Raw genomic sequence first — 14,389 nt, forward strand, 5'->3', positions numbered from 1 at the left:
GCTGTTGCATTTTCTTATGTGACTAACCAGTTTCCTCAAATTACACAGAATAAAGAATGCAAGGCTAGATCCAACAAAAAAAAATAATATTTATGCAAGCAACCATTCATTTTTTTTTTTTTTCATTTCTCAACAGGTTTCGTTTCTCTACATACATATCTACAAATGTATCTCCATTTCTATCTACAGAGCTTTAGAAAAGGAAGTCCCATTTTCATTGTAAATTACTACTACATTTTCAGTAAGTCTCCAGAAGGAAATAAATAAAAGAGTTGCTTAATTCTGTTCAGGTAAATAAATAAAAAAGCAGGGACACTTCCAGTCTGCCGTACAACACTGTTGGTTTGGCTTTAACATACAGATTTGGCTTCATCAGATGAATTGGGACAAACGTACATGAAGAATGTAATTTCTGCAGATAACCGATGTGGAAATATTCGATCAAACCTGGCAAAGTCTTTACGGCAACACTAAAAGTATTACTTTGCAGGTAAACAAAACTCTGATTTAAAAAATACACTGCAAATACAAAACATTTGGCTTGATAAAACACAATTTTCCCATTGACCCTTTGAATTATGAATTAGGTTGTTGGATGAACCAAATTGCGTGTCTGCGGCAGAACTGGAAATGTACACCAATACGTGCACCTCGTGTTTTATCTCATAGGATTGGTAGTTCGTCGAAGGAACATAAGATATACAGAAATCATTTGCATGGTTGTAGTTTAATAGCACAGAATGTGCAATTTCATTTACAATAGTGCAGCCAACACTTCACTCTCCAAAATAGTGAAAATAAAAAAAGTATCTTAATACCTCACAGTTCCTTTGCCACTGAGCATAAACAGAACCATACTGTACATTTATTTTCACAAAATACAATCAAAGAGCACAGCAACGAAAGCATATGGCTTCATTTATGCAAGAATAGTGCAGCTGACCTTGCAGAAGTCAATGCCCTTTTGTAAGTAAGTATGAAAGATACAGTCATCCAACAGTGCAGATGAGATGGCTGAAGCTGCTTTTTTCCCATCCAGTAGCATTGGTAGAACTGAACATGTGCAGACTTCCACGTTATTATTCCTAGCTTGTCACTGTGTGCCCCCACTGCACAGCATCACAGCAAGTCAATGACACCTCCCAAGTGCCTTTGTTGGTAGAGCTTGTCCTTCCTCCTGACATATTGTCATAACAGCCCCAGCAGGATTAGGTGGAAGACCCGGCTTGTTTGATGGCTGCTGTCACAATCACAATGGAAACTGAAGGTCTGCCCTAATGAGTTTAGGGAGAGGGCAAGTTTAATTTCAACAGTAATGTAATATCCAAAGCATACACTACTGAACAATTAAAATCATGCATAAAACATCCATTGTCTAATAACTTTAAATAGTTGTCAGTAAGATGGTTTTGTTCCATTGGTTGTTATCTTGGCCCATATTCATAACTGCTTGGTGCACCAGCTGTGGAATACATGTTAGCTGCTGCTGGGTTCATATGGTGATGATGGTAGCCATGTCCTCTAATGCTTGGCAAGGGATAGGGGGTCGGTCTGGTTTTTGCTCCTAAATAGTGATCGTAGCTTGTGGGGTACTTGTATGGGTGGTGATGAAGAGGTTCTGAACCTTGAGAGTGTGGGTCCAGACGCAGTTCATGGGGGGGACTGGGTCTGCCAGTGCTAAGGGGCACAAGTCCTCCTGGTACAGGAAGTGAAGGGCTAAGAACTCTGGACATAAGTTGCTGGTGGGCTGCATCCCCATGTAATGGCGTGCCACTGGTATCCCTTTCATACTCCCTTCTGCTGTCTCCATCTAAAAAAAGAAAGGAAAATAAGATTCCATAATTTCTCATTAACAGGGAAACAAGTTTCCTGATTGTTCAAGTAAAAAAAAAAATACTCATACTATAAAGAGAGAAAAAAAAATAAATGTGTGCAGCCTGCCCTAGGAAGTGTTAACAAAAGAAAGTCTTGTTAAAACAAAATCAAAGTTATGGAAAAAAACCATTATGGGCACAGAGATATAATCGCTGGGCCTAGCCCTGCGTGACCTTCCTCACGACTGGTATCATAAGTCCTAATCACAAATATAACTTTAACAGCAGCATACAGATCAGTGCATTACTGAACAACAGGAGCATAAGACGCTTCTCATATTGTAGCTGACAGTAGAATGTACTCGTTGTTTTAAGCCCTACATATGTTAGCATGAAACTATCCACTATACATATAAAGTACATATGATTTGAGCAGAAAATATACATTTAGCTAATCATTTTCATAAGCCATTAACAGACCATTTCCTCTTCCATAAGCTTTTAGACACCAGTTTAGATGGCAGACTTTACTATTTACTAAACCTGGGGAGTGCAAAATTAGGCTTCACTTTTGCATAGAAACCAATCAGCTTTCAGGTTTTATTGCCAAAGCTTAATTGAACAAATTGAGGTTAGAAGCTGATGCAGAAGTGAGCCTAATTTTGCACTTTCCAGCTTTAGTAAATAAACCCCTCTGTCTTGGTGTCTTCATTCCTGCTCAAAGCTCAGGTAGTCAACAACACACTAAGGGTTCACGTAAACTGCAGCTGATAAACTCACATTTAGGAGCTTTTCTGAGTTTTTTTCTGAGTTTTTTTCAGCAGCCCCTCTCCCTATTGTTTTCCTATGTGTCCATGTACACTATGTCATTTACAGTCGTTTACAGGCAGTTGAGTTTACAGTCGTTTTTTTTAACACACCAAAGTTGCATTCAGGAGTAGAATTTATCAGCGTTTCAAACGCTTGTAAATGCGGCTAACCGCGTTTATAAGCATTTGCGTTTAGAAGCATTTTTTAACTGTTCCATATCCAAATGCTGTCCTTTTTTCATCATCAGAAATGCATGCAAAGTGTTTTTCATGTACTCAAATGGACCTGGTACACCAGCGCAGTAAGTTCCAAGTTTCACGTGAAGGAAAAAATGGTAGAACGTGCTGCATATGCCCATGATGGGATCCATAGTGAATACAACCAGAAAAGACAGGTCATCTCAACACTTACTGCTCTCTCTGCTTCTGCTCTCTCTATTTCTCTCAAAATGTCTGCAATAGTTAATTTTTTACTCTTTTTCAGTGCATTCTGGGCATTTTTGAAAGTCTCCTGATGTTATCTTTAAAAAAACACTTCTAAACGCAAACGCACATAAACGCGGTATGCAAATGCGGCTAAACAGATGTTTTTTGACCTACGTTTTCCAGCAGTCAGTTTCCATCGTTCAGAAGTGTTTTCCAAACGTCCCGTGTACACGAAGCCTAACACATACGACTGCAACTTGTGGTTTGGAATCCAAATGTGAGCCTGTGTGCTTTGTTCATGGAGAGGTAAAAAATTGTTCACATAGCAAAGTGTTTATTCACTTTCTCTACCCAAATTTGCAGGGACATTTTTAAAAAATAGAATTTGCTTGCAGAGGATTGGTTGATCAAAGTGAGCAAAGCTTAATTTTATTTAACAAGCTAAATGAACATTCTCTGCTTCTTTAGTAAATCAACTGCACTAAATCTGTCCTGGAAAAGACTGTATACAACACTATGGAGTTGATTTCCAAAGACCTGGTTCACACTAGTGCGATTTCAAATGCGGCTTGAATTGCACGGCAATGGAAATCACATTACGGTTTATGGTGCCTGTTCACATCAATGCAGCACAGCTTGGCGCATTTTTGAAAATGGGTCCTGTGCTACTTTGGTGTGACCGTGGTTCTATTTTAGCCTCATAGACTTTAATGGAAATGCACCAAGAACACATATACATATTTATTTACTGGGCTTTTGCAGATTGATAAGGCTTACTAACAACCAGCATTCAGTCTCCTTCCCCCATCAAAAACACAGTGGTATCTAAAACGCATTAAAAAATGCAAGCAAAATGGTCAGATCAAATCACAGCTGTACTAGTGTGAACCTAGCCTAAAGGCAAACAGGCTGTGCACTTTGCCCTCATTTTCCCCAGAGCTTAGTGAATGTGGTGAAGCTCTGTTGATCCAATCAAGGGCAAGCAAAAATGCTGTTTTTTTTCCTTGCACCTGATTGGGTATTCTGTACAAAGTGAAACTTCACCTCATTAACTAAGCTCTGGGAAAAATGAATGTACCTTCACTTGCAAAGTACACAGTCTATTTGCCTTTAGTAAATCACCCCCTATGTATTTGCAAGTGCATCTTTAACCGCTTTTCCGACGCCCTATAGCAGATATACTGCTACAGGACGGCAGGGGTGCGCAAAATCAAGTATATATACGTGATTTCGCATTTCCAGGTAGGGGGCATGCGCAAGCCATGGAGGGAGAGCATTGTAAGTAAACAATACAGTTTTCTCCCGTCAGCTCCTGCACACTGCTATGCATGGTTTTGCATAGCAGAGCATGCATTGCAGTGTGCTTACAGTGAAGCACACACACACAGATTACAATAAAACAGCACACAGTTAACCCTTTGATCGACCCACATGTTAATCCCTTCCTGCCCAATGCCATTAGTACAGTGTCAGTGCTTTTTATTAGCACTGATCACTGTAGTGGTATCGCTGAGGATGTCAGTGACGCCAAATCAGTTCCCCCCAGTGTCAGACTGCCCGCCACAGTCCTGCTATAAGTCTCTGATCGCCATTACTAGTAAAAATAAAAACTTTTTAAAAAATCCCAGTATATATACCACCATTTGTAAATGCTGTAACTTGTATTGGGATTTTTTTTAGCAAAAACATGTAGCAGAATACATTTTGGCCTACATTTCTCACGAAATTAGATTTTTTTTTACTGGACATGTTTATTAGCAAAAAGGCAAAAATATAGTTTTATTTCTCAAAATTGTCTCTTTTTTTTTATAGCGCAAAAAATGAAAACCGCACAGGCAAAAAAATACCACCAAAAGAAGGCTCTATTTGTGGGAAAAAAGATAAATTTCATTTGGGTGCACCATTGCATGACTGCGCAATTGTCAGTTAAAGTAATGCAGCGCCGTATCGCAAAAAAATGGCCTGGTCAGGAAGGGGGGATAAATACTCTGGAGGGCAAATGGTTTTAAAGCATAAGTTCACCTTTTCACCAAAAATAATAAATACACATTTTTTTTTCAGGTAAAAAAAATGTGCATTTATTTTTTTGGGTGCAGGAACCTGTAAAGCATTGCACCAGTGCCATGCAAGCCTCCTGCAGACCTGTCAGTATATCTGCTTGCTCATACGGGGTGTAGGGGATGGGGGTGTAGTAGGGGCAGTGGGCAGCAGGTGTAGCATTGTATATAAAGAGACAAAAAGAGTGCGCATGGGCCTAGTGCATTACCTTTAAAAATGAGATTTATTTATAAAATATAAAATACTCACAAGAAAAATAAAATCAAATGGAAAGCATGTCACAAGGGATGCAATGTGGTCCAAAACCCCTGAAGGTGGTCTGGTGGGGGACTGTAGACCTCTGAATAGCTGGTGGCTGACGCGTTTTCAGGTTGTACCTCTTCCACATGTAACATGTTCCCAAAGGTGAACTTATCCTTTAAGGTAATTAAAACTTTAGTCTCAAAGCTGTCTTTTATTAAATCTCAGTGTTTCCACTTTTTCACCCCCTTTCTTTATGTAATACCAATATATATTTTATATAAGAATAGTTTCTAATATTGACCATTGTTTAGTTTCACTAAACCTCATTACAAATAAATTAAGATATATATTAAAATAATTTGATGACATCACTAGTCTACACTAAACATTGGAGAGAAAGCTCGGTATAAATGAAGATAATGATAGATGTGAACTAGTGTAGATTTCACCAGTGGACCAGGTAAACAACAATCATTAGTACTTGACCTGGTGCCTTGGTCTCTGTAAACTTTATGGGTCTCACACTTAACCATTAGCCGCCCGGCCTATAGCCGTTTTCCGGCCGCAAAAATGCTTTAGCTTTCCGGGTGCACGCCATTTGGCGTCCTCCTGCACATGCACAGTTTGCGCGGTTGCAGAGCCGCGCAGCGGTGCGATCTGCCACCGGCCGTGTACCTCGGTACTACTTTGGTCATAGTAAAATCTTAAAAGAAAAATGTTAAAAAAAAAAAACTTTTTTAAAAATTAGAAAATAATAAAAAAAAATTAAAAAAAATATATGTATATTTTTTTTCATACTGTCACCAGTCAGTGTCCCTGTTCACCGCCATGCCAGTTATATGATGACGCTGTACTGCACTGGTGACAGTATGTAAAAAAAAAAAAATAGTGAAAATAATTTTTTTAATTTTTTAATTTTCCGAAAAATTATGACAAAAAAAATACAGCTTCAAAAAACTCGCCATTCCTCTTATGAAGTACATCGGACTGTCTACTCTGCAAAAAGGGGTCATTTGGGGATATCTGTACTATTCTGACATTCTTGGACCTCAAGAAATTAGATTGGCTGTCAGTACTTCAGGATTGATCAATATTCAGATCTATACTATAGTTTGTGAACTCTATAACTTTCCTACAAACTACAAAATACATCCTAATTTGGGTTATTTTCACCAAAGACATGTAGCAGAATACATCTCGGCCTAAATTTATGAAGAACAATTATTTATTTGTAAACTTTTATAACAGAAACAAAGAAAAACGTGGGTTTTTTTAAAAATTTTTGGGCTTTTTTTGTTAATTTAGCAAAAAATAAAAACCCCAGCGGTGATTAAATACCACCAAAAGAAAGCTCTAGTTGTGTGAAGAAAATGATAAAATTTTAGTTTGGGTACAATGTTGTATGACCGCGCAATTGTCATTCAAAGTGTGAGAGCGCTGAAACCTGAAAACTGGCCTGGGCAGGAAGGTGTAAAATTGCCCGGTATTGAAACGGTTAATGGATCATTGATGCCTTTTTGCTCTAAATGTTCAATAACACATTTGTAATTTAAACTAACTTCCCTTGACACAGTTTACATGGTAGAAATACATATATAGAAGTTTTGTTACTTGCCAAAGTATTTGTATTTTTGTCAAGTCAGTGCTGAAATTCACACATTCCAGCCCGGCAGCCCAGCCAGGTCGATGACCTAACATTTTTTTTTTCACAATCAAACAATACAACTTGGTCACCTGCCTGTCTGCAGCCTGTGATTGGACAATGAAGAAGGAGCATCAGACTAAAAACATAATCTCTCTCCTTTTGTCAGCTTGTTCCTTGTCAGCTCATGTGCATGTAGCATAGCCTGACAGGTCATCAGTGCTGCCCGTTCCCCTCACAAGATGCATTGTATTGTATAAGGAATTACAAGAGGTTGATATAAAAACAGATTTACACACTTGCAGTTGTGGTATTAAAAAAATAAATGTAATGATTTTTAATGAACACCTGTCTGCTTTAAATGTTCATATCTGCATGGAGTTCAGTCTATTTATTACATTTTAATTGTTAACCACTTGGGATTTACCCCCCTTCCTGACCAGGCCATTTTTTGCAATACGGGGCACTAAACACTGTACTTATGGCACTCGGCAGGAAGGGGTAACATGTGGGGTGATCAAAGGGTTAACTGTGTGCTGTTTTACTATGGGGGGCTGTGTGTGTGTGTTTCACTGTAAGCACACTGCTTTGTATGGCTCTGCATAGCAGAGCCATATAAAGCAGTATGCAGGAGCTGACAGGGGAGAGATCTGTATTGTTTACATACAGTGGGGATCGAAAGTTTGGGCACCCCAGCTAAAAATTTGTATTAATGTGCATAATGAAGCCAAAGAAAGATGGAAAAATCTCCAAAAGGCATCAAATTACAGATTAGACATTCTTATAATATGTCAACAAAAGTTAGATTTTATTTCCATTATTTACACTTTCAAAATAACAGAAAACAAAAAAATGGCGTCTGCAAAAGTTTGGGCACCCTGCAGAGTTAATATGTTGTACTGCCCCCTTTGGCAAGTATCACAGCTTGTAAACGCTTTTTGTAGCCAGCCAAGAGTCTTTCAATTCTTGTTTGAGGTATCTTTGCCCATTCTTCCTTACAAAAGTCTTCCAGTTCTTTGAGATTTCTGGGCTGTCTGTCACGCACTGCTCTCTTAAGGTCTATCCATAGATTTTCAATTATGTTGAGGTAAGGAGATTGTGAAGGCCATGGCAAAACCTTCAGTTTACACCTCTTGATGTAATCCCCCGTGGATTTCGAGGTGTGTTTAGGATCATTATCCATTTGTAGAAGCCATCCTCTCTTTAACTTCAGCTTTTTCACAGATGGCATCAAGTTACCATCCAAAATTTGCTGAAATTTTATTGAATCCATTTTTCCTTCTACTCGTGAGATGTTCCCTGTGCCACTGGCTGCAACACAACCCCAAAGCATGATTGATCCAACCCCATGCTTAACAGTTGGACAGAGGTTCTTTTCATTCAATTCTGGGCCCCTTCTTCTCCAAACGTACCTTTGCTCATTCCGGTCAAAAAGTTCAATTTTAACCTCATCGGTCCACAGAACTTGTTTCCAAAATGCATCAGGCTTGTCTATATGTTCATTTGCAAAGTTCAAACGATGATTTTTGTGGTGAGGACATAGAAGAGGTTTTCTTCTGATGACTCTTCCATGAAGACCATATTTGTACAAGTATCTCTTTATAGTGGAATAGTGTACCACAACTCCAGCGTCTGCCAGATCTTTCTGGATGGATCGTGCAGTCAAACGTGGGTTTTGAATTGTTTTTCTCACAATCCTGCGTGCTGTTCTGTCTGATATTTTTCTTGGTCTTCCAGATCTTGCTCTAACTTCCACTGTTCCTGATGACTGCCATTTCTTAATTACATTCCGAAGAGAGGATATTGACATCTGAAAACGCTTTGCTATCTTCTTATAGCCTTCTCCAGCTTTGTGAGCGTCAACTATTTTCAGTTTCAGTTTTCTAGACAACTGCTTAGAAGAACCCATGGTGCTGATTGTTGGGGCAAGGTCAGATGAGTCTGGGCATTTAAAACCTTTGAGAATGACATCACCTGGTCTTCCCAGATGATGATTGAGAACACTCCATGACACTGGCAGGTCTCAGCTTTGCAAAGGGGGCAGTGCATGCTATAAATTCTGCAGGGTGCCCAAACTTTTGCAGACGCCATTTTTTTGTTTTCTGTTATTTTGAAAGTGTAAATGATGGAAATAAAATCTAACTTTTGTTGACATATTATAAGAATGTCTAATCTGTAATTTGATGCCTTTTGGAGATTTTTCCATCTTTCCTTGGCTTCTTTATGCACATTAATACAAATTTTTAGCTGGGGTGCCCAAACTTTCGATCCCCACTGTACAGGTCTCTCCCCTGTCAGAAATCCTCAGAGATTGCCAGGTTCCAGCGGAGAATCACCGGCCAGGACCTAATAATTGACAGCTGAGGTGTGCATCCCCTACCCGGAACTGCAAAATGACGTATATTTTCATGAGTTTGCACACCCTGTAGCAGTGTTTCTGCTATATGGTGGCGCGGAAGCAGTTAAATAGTAAGGGAAAGCAATGGAACAAATTTTAATGTTTTGCACACCAACAGACTTTTATTACTGAAATATGAATGTTGTCTTATGTTGTCTTGTTTAATATTGTGTGTCGTAGTGGAGTTATATAAATAGGGACAAAAGGTCATTTAAATTAAGCCTTTTGATTATATTTGTGTGTGGTTCATTTTCTGAATTTTATTTATTTCAGGTACTTATATAGCGCTATCAATTTACACAATGCTGTACATATATATTGTACTTTCACATCAGTTCCTAACCCTCAAGGGGTGTACAATCTAAGGTCCCTAACTCACATACTAGGACCAATTTAGACAGGAGCCAATTAACCTACCAGCATGTTTTTGGAGTGTGGGAGGAAACTGGAGTACCCAGAGGAAACCCACGCAGGCACAGAGAGAACATGCAAACTCCAGGCAGGTGGTGCTGTGGTTGGGATTTGAACCAATGACCGTAGTACTGCCAGGCAGAAGTGCTAACCATTTAGCCACTGTGCTGCCCGTAATATTGTCTTTGTTTTTGGTATATTTAGCACATATTGGGGAAAAGCATCCTACAAGTGGTAATATTTCGGGAAGGGAGTAACCACATTTTTTAATATTGTTCCATCTTTAGTTCAAACGTAATACGTATCTGTTATAATACCAACAAGCTGATACTGGGCACAGATTAGGGAAATACAAAGACCAAGGTGGAGGTAGAAGGGTAAAAAAAAAATAAATCTCATTTGTTATTATTGCTATCCTGAATTCAATGGGTCAGATGTTCTTTCACTCTGTTAGTAAAATAAACAAGGGGCTTTGTGATTGTTCTAAACAGAAGCTGCCAACAATGCAGAGAAGCCTGTGTGAATAGTAAAGCACACATTTTCCAGCACTCTGTAGTCAGAATGCACAGGGGAGGAAAAGGCAACACAACCGTTGTAAGCAAAAAGCCTCCAATCCACATGATTGCGAATAAGTCAAACCTGTGTCCTCCTGACAAGACATTCTTATAGGGATGAAATCTGAAAGAAATGACTGACAAGTATGTGCACGCTTGAAATTTCTTAAAGTTGTGTAACCCTAAACAAACACAGACTGCGTTTATTTGACCAGATCCAAAGTGTGCTATACAGGATAGGCCCCTTGTTGTCTCTAGAACTATTTGCTCTGCATAATGGAAAATAAATACATATAAAATGTACCACTGTGTGACACTTCAAGTCTGAAGTGTAAGTAGCAGGCAAAACTCCTGCAGCTAAGCTCATTTACGAAAGCATACAAGTGGAGACCCTGCCGTGCTAAGGTCATTTAGGCAAATGTACTTTTATTTTGACACATATAGTGGCAGGGGCTCGTGAAAGGTACGCGGCTGAGTAATTCTGCCTGTTCTGTTCCTTTGGGGTAGTCTAACCTGCGAATAGATTAGGCATTGTTAAATGGAATTGTTTCATAATAAAAGAAGGCAAGTTTAGAAAACGTTACTTTTGGTGGGTGACCAATTTTTTTATTACTTTTTTCCGCAGAGGAGTGGTGCTCTGTAACCAATATAATTGGGCTGTGACAGAATCTCTCTCTTCCTTGTACCATGATAGATTTTATACATATATATATACATATATATATATATATATACACACATACAGTATATATATATATATATATATATATATATATATATGTATATAAGGGGCGGACTGACCATTTGAAAACTAGGGCACTGCCCAAGGGCCCGGGGTCAGTAGGGGGCCCCATGAGATGCCCTTGGTACCTTTTTCATAGGCTTTTTTGAGTTTGGGCAAGGACACAGGGGCCCCATGATCCCCTATTGCCCGGGGGCCCCATGAGTTGTCAGTCCGCCCCTGATATATATATATATTTATATATATATATATATATATATATATATATACACATACAGTATATATATATATATATATATATATATATATATATATATATATATACACACACACACACTTACACAGATTTCTAATTGAAAAATAGTAGAAAAATAACAAAGTGTTAAAGTTTTATTATGCTGACATATCCACAAGTCTTGGCCCATCTTTCTCAATATATATATCGGGGTGTCCAAACTTTTGACTTTCCTGGGCCACTTTGAAATAAGAGGATTGTTCTGGGCCACACATAAAGTACACTAACAATAAGGATAGCTGATGAGCAGAAAAAAAATCGGGCAGATCACACTTAACTATCACTGATGTAGATAATGTACCTATCTGAGTAATAAAACTTCACTTTTCTGTAATATTTTTGCTTATAAACAACATAAACCAAATGTGATACAGTATTTGACACTGTTTTTGATAAACTAACATACCAATATCTGGTTCGATGAATGTAGTAGCAATTCTCTAGGTGCTCATCAGATATTTTGGTTCTAATTTTGCCCTTTGTGTGCTTCATCCTTGAAAATAGTTGCTCACAAATATAGTGCTGCTGGAAACTGAAGACATGAATAAGGTGTGATTTTGAAGAGTGGGATATTTTTCTTTGGGAAGATAAAACTATAAGTCCAGTTCAGTAAAAATACACTGTCACATTTTTCTTCGGACACATGTGTTCACTAGGTGTGAACAAAATTTTACAAAAAATTCCCCCCCAAAAATCAAAATGTTTAAGTAAGTTTATGATTTGTGTTGAGCCACATTCATAGCCATCTTGGCCTGTGGGCCACAGGTTGGACACCCCTGGTATATATTGTATAATCAATAGCTCATATATGTATACATCAATAGGCCAACAAAGGAGAAGAGTGTAACTTGCTTTACTTAGACACTCCTCAATCTGCATTTGGCTTTGGGTGTAAACCGACTGGTCTTGGGTGCAAAGATGATGATGTGGGCGCGATGTGTACTTGTAGCATAATAAAATATTTGTTATGACCTTGACTGGAAAATTGTATTATCAGTAAATGCACATTTGCGTTATTTTGTAAAATTCAATTAAAAGTCATTTTTGATGACTTTCATATTTTTCTTGCTGGTTGGAAATTATTTTTACTATTGAATTACTGCTTTTACTTATTGAATTACTAAGTGTTGCATATATTCTTCTAAAGGTTCTCCCTCTAGTGGCTATTAGCAAATCAGTTGTTAGATGACATCTGGGGTAAAAGGGTAAGCCACATAAGAGTGGATTGTTTTAGTAGATTTAGTAGACTTTACTAATATTATTTTCATTAAATTGATCACAAAAAAGGGATTAGCAAATCTGGTAAAAAATGCTATTTTTTATTTTTATTTTTTCAAATTGTCAGGTAAAGTGATATTAAATTGCTCCCTGAGGGGATAGTTTTATTTCTTTCAAAACTAGAAAAGTGACAATATACAATATTATCTGCATAATGGAAAATAGGTGTATTAGTACATTAAATGTAGTTTGATATGAACTTTTTAAATTAATCTTTAATGCAGAATATTTAATTATATATATATATACTTATTGCTTTTAAACTGCTGTTTAACTGTTTTAGCTACATGGCGTTAAAAATAATTCTTTGTATTATACATAGTTAGCCTATTTCTCTACTTGGAATTCTGGTTCTGATATTCCTAAGTCTGTGGCAAGGATAAGCCAAAAAGACTGAGCTGTGATGTCAGTTTTCACAATATTTATATATATATATATATATATATATATATATATATATATATATTATATGTAGAAAACACACAAACACATATATAAAATCCATGTAGTATCTCTAGACTACATATTTTGTACTATTCCTTTATTACTTTTAATAGTAATATGGATTGGCTTTGTGTGGCTTATATTTGAAAGAAAATGAATATACATATGGTACATATACAACATACGCGACAATCATTTCGGATCATAGTATACTGCAAAATAGTTCAGGTGAAGTGTTTCTTATGATACACAGTACTTTCAAACATATCGGAAAAAGTTAATTTCCCTCCACAGTGATATCTTTCTCCAAGTACTGGTACATAGACACCACCTGTCATTCTGGGTGGGAGATATGCCTATCTCTGACCACCCATGATAATATAGTGTTAAGGCTACACAATGCTGAATAGGCCAAAATACGATCAAGACTGCATAACATATGAAAACAGCACTGTTAAGAGCTCTCAGGTCTGCATAGGGAGATAAAGTGAGCTGGCAAAGATCCTGATGACTAGATCCTAACACTAAGCCCAGGAACTGACCCAAGCAATGTAAGCACCCTATAAGAAAGAAACCAGATGCAGAATCAAGGTTTCCTCTTTAAGAGCTGCTTTGAAAATGCTGACAACGTTTCTGTATGCTGCCTTCAGCATTTCCAAGCTCAAGGGGCCAGGCAGGAACATGGCAGGGCGATGCAGAAAGTAAAAAAAAACAAAAAAAGCTAAAATAAGTACACCCCCTCATTTCCAATGACCTGTCCAAGCACAGCAGAAATCGCATAGTTTGGTGTTGGTGCTTGGATATGCAGTAAGTTAACTAAAGTGTAGGAGCTACATGTTGTTTGCTGCTGCTGCTGCTAAACTAAATTCCTACTGACTTGTAAAAGGTGAATAAATTAACTTGAAGAAGTTTCCAAATATTTTACTTAGACATTGAAGTTACCATTTGTCTGGAAATTTTGCGGCCAATAAACAATTTTCAATACACTGTTCATTACCTTTTCATGTGTCATAATATAGGTCATGTTGTTAAGTCATTAAGTCAAGTGATAAGTCAAGTATGCATCCCTGTATAGAAGCCAAAGTTGATAAGTACTCCTTGATGTTGCTAGATTTATTACCAGTAGCCCCCTAATTCTGCATAAATGCAACCCCTTGTGTTTTTTAATAAACAAAAACTAACTCTGTTAGGATAACTGTACCTTAGCAAGCAGAGGAACTCCATGGGGGTACACTTGTTGAGAGATCTGAATCTAGTTTACTAAAGATCAATACA

General features: G+C 37.7%; 1 protein-coding gene across 3 annotated transcripts in view; it reads right to left on the bottom strand.

The window, feature by feature from the left end:
- Window positions 1-708: 708 nt before the first annotated feature.
- The window catches only part of TBX1 (T-box transcription factor 1), a 57,197-nt gene continuing 43,516 nt past the window's right edge, over window positions 709-14,389 (bottom strand). For all 3 annotated transcript variants that reach the window (XM_089672481.1, XM_089672482.1, XM_089672480.1), the window contains one exon: window positions 709-1,810. In XM_089672481.1, the coding sequence (XP_089528607.1) occupies window positions 1,425-1,810 (386 nt within the window). In that variant the 3' untranslated portion in view covers window positions 709-1,424. The remainder of the gene's footprint in view (window positions 1,811-14,389) is intronic.

This window comes from Staurois parvus, unplaced genomic scaffold (genome assembly GCF_062004578.1).
Source record: "Staurois parvus isolate SC_StPar_1 unplaced genomic scaffold, SC_StPar_1.0 ptg000129l, whole genome shotgun sequence".
NCBI classification, from domain to species: Eukaryota; Metazoa; Chordata; class Amphibia; order Anura; family Ranidae; genus Staurois; species Staurois parvus.